Source organism: Asparagus officinalis, chromosome 1 (genome assembly GCF_001876935.1).
Source record: "Asparagus officinalis chromosome 1, Aspof.V1, whole genome shotgun sequence".
NCBI classification, from domain to species: Eukaryota; Viridiplantae; Streptophyta; class Magnoliopsida; order Asparagales; family Asparagaceae; genus Asparagus; species Asparagus officinalis.
This window is the reverse complement of record NC_033794.1, coordinates 121,469,704-121,471,755: the sequence shown is the minus strand read 5'-3', so window position 1 is coordinate 121,471,755 and position 2,052 is coordinate 121,469,704. Positions and strand designations below refer to the sequence as shown.

The following is a 2,052-nucleotide window of genomic DNA, read 5'->3' as shown; positions in this document are numbered from 1 at the left end:
ATGGTGATATGGTGAGATGAGTTGTTTAATGTGAGATAGCCATTCTACGCCGTTAGATTAGAATTAATGGTTAGATTTAAACTAATAGTAATTAGATATATGGTGAGATGGTGAGATGAGTTGTTTAATGTGAGATAGCCATTCTACGCCGTTAGATTAGAATTAATGGTTAGATTTAAACTAATAGAATAATTAGATAAAGATATTTGACCTCTACATTTATTTGATTTCTCTGCCAAATCTTCTCTAACCCTAACCCTAACCCGAGCCCAAACCCTGACCAGAACTCTAACCCAACCTGAACCCGAACCCACACCCTAACCCTAACCGGAACCTAGACCCATTAACCCTAAACCTAACCCTAACCTTAAATTGAACCCAAACTCACGGAACCTAAACCTAACCCGAACCTCAAACCTAAATCCAAACCTGTACCCGAATCCGCTAACCCTAACCTTAACTAGTGGGAAAATCTTTGAGAAGATTTAGTAGGAAAATCAAATAATTGTGTGGGCCACATATCTTTAATTAGTTAATCCTTTTATTTTAAATCTAACCATTAATTTGAATCTAAGGTGTAGAATGTCCATCTCACGTTAAGCAAACCATCTCACTATCTCATCCTATCGCTTTTCTACACACACATACATACTAACAATATGCAAAATACATGTAGGCGTTTGAAGAGGGGGAGTTACCAAAATTATGGCTTTCATATTGTCTCTGGTTAAAGAAATGCCAGCCATGCCATCCTTCTCATTTAGCGAGAGCAACACATCCACAAAGTTGCTTTCCTCTCCATCATTGCTTGAACTAACCTTATAATGCTTATGTTCATCTATCACTCTTTCAAGAAACCCGTCAAATTCTCTAGAGCACTTTCTTACTCTTGCATCAAGGCCACTCAATATATCAAGCCAGCCAAGCCAAGGGATGAAATCTCTAACAGGAAATGATCCCGCCAATCTAAGTAACTCCTTCAGCATCTCACCAAAATTATACCCTTCTCCTTCCTCTCCTAAATATTTCCTTCCTATGGCCACTCTACATACAATATTATTGGTAAGATTAACAATCATCTCACTCAAATTCACCGAGCCATTGCAAGATGCACGGGTTTTCTCGACTATAAGACATACCTCTTCTTCCCTCACTAATCGAAACGACTGGATCCTCTTGTGACTCAACAGATGAACAACACTTATCCTTCGAAGTTGCCTCCAATACTCACTGTAGGGTGAAAAGGCAATATCACTACCATAGAGAAGCCTTTTGGCCATGCTTGAAGGTGGTCTACTTGCACAAATTTGATCGTGCGTTTTCATTATCTCGCCAGCCATCTCTGCTGATGATACCGGTGGTCTACTTGCACAAATTTGATCGTGCGTTTTCATTATCTCGCCAGCCATCTCTGCTGATGATACCACAATGGCGGCATTTCCGCCGAAGTGCAGAAGCATTACTGGCCCATACTTCTCTGAGAGAGATTGCAAGGAACGATGAGCTAGCGAGCCTAGTTGGTGGAGGTTGCCTATGATAGGCAATCTCGGTGGAGAAGGAGGCAAATTCAACACATCTTTCTTCTTGAAGAGCTTGAAGAAGAAGAGGAAGAAGGTTAACATGACGGCCATTGCTGCGATGCAAAAACTACAGTCTTCATCACGCAGCAATTAGTATAACGTCTGTGCGCCGCTCTAATTAGTTTGGATACGCTTTTAAGAACGATTGGTGGTGGTTGCAAATTTGGATCTTTCAAGATGACTTTTGTGTCACTAAGTTAGGCACCCATGGCCATCTATATTAAGATAAGAAGAAGAGAATATTATCTCATCCTCAAAGTTCTAGTGTAGATTATTTATGATTGGTCCGAGGAGATATTTTCTCGGATGCGAAGGATGTTGAAAATGACAACAATGGGAATTGGAGATAGACGATTACCCAAAACTCTACACTTCATCGAAGTACACTGTTTATAAACAATTTCAACCTAGTGCAAGTCTCTCTCCATTCTTTTACTGATTAATGCTTCGAGACACTTCTCACCTTTATTTA

The 2,052-nt window shown here is 40.1% G+C and overlaps 1 protein-coding gene across 2 annotated transcripts; it reads right to left on the bottom strand.

The window, feature by feature from the left end:
- On the bottom strand, window positions 592-1,820 carry LOC109844305 (cytochrome P450 71A1-like). Of its 2 annotated transcripts, none has more exons than XM_020413302.1 (2): window positions 1,410-1,820; window positions 592-1,340 (listed from the first exon to the last, which is right to left on the bottom strand). In XM_020413302.1, exons 1-2 carry the CDS (start codon window positions 1,629-1,631, stop codon window positions 624-626), a joined length of 939 nt encoding a protein of 312 aa, XP_020268891.1. In that variant the 5' UTR covers window positions 1,632-1,820; the 3' UTR covers window positions 592-623. The 2 variants fall into 2 exon arrangements, with proteins under 2 accessions (XP_020268891.1, XP_020268884.1); XM_020413295.1 differs by having other exon boundaries at window positions 592-1,291; window positions 1,361-1,817.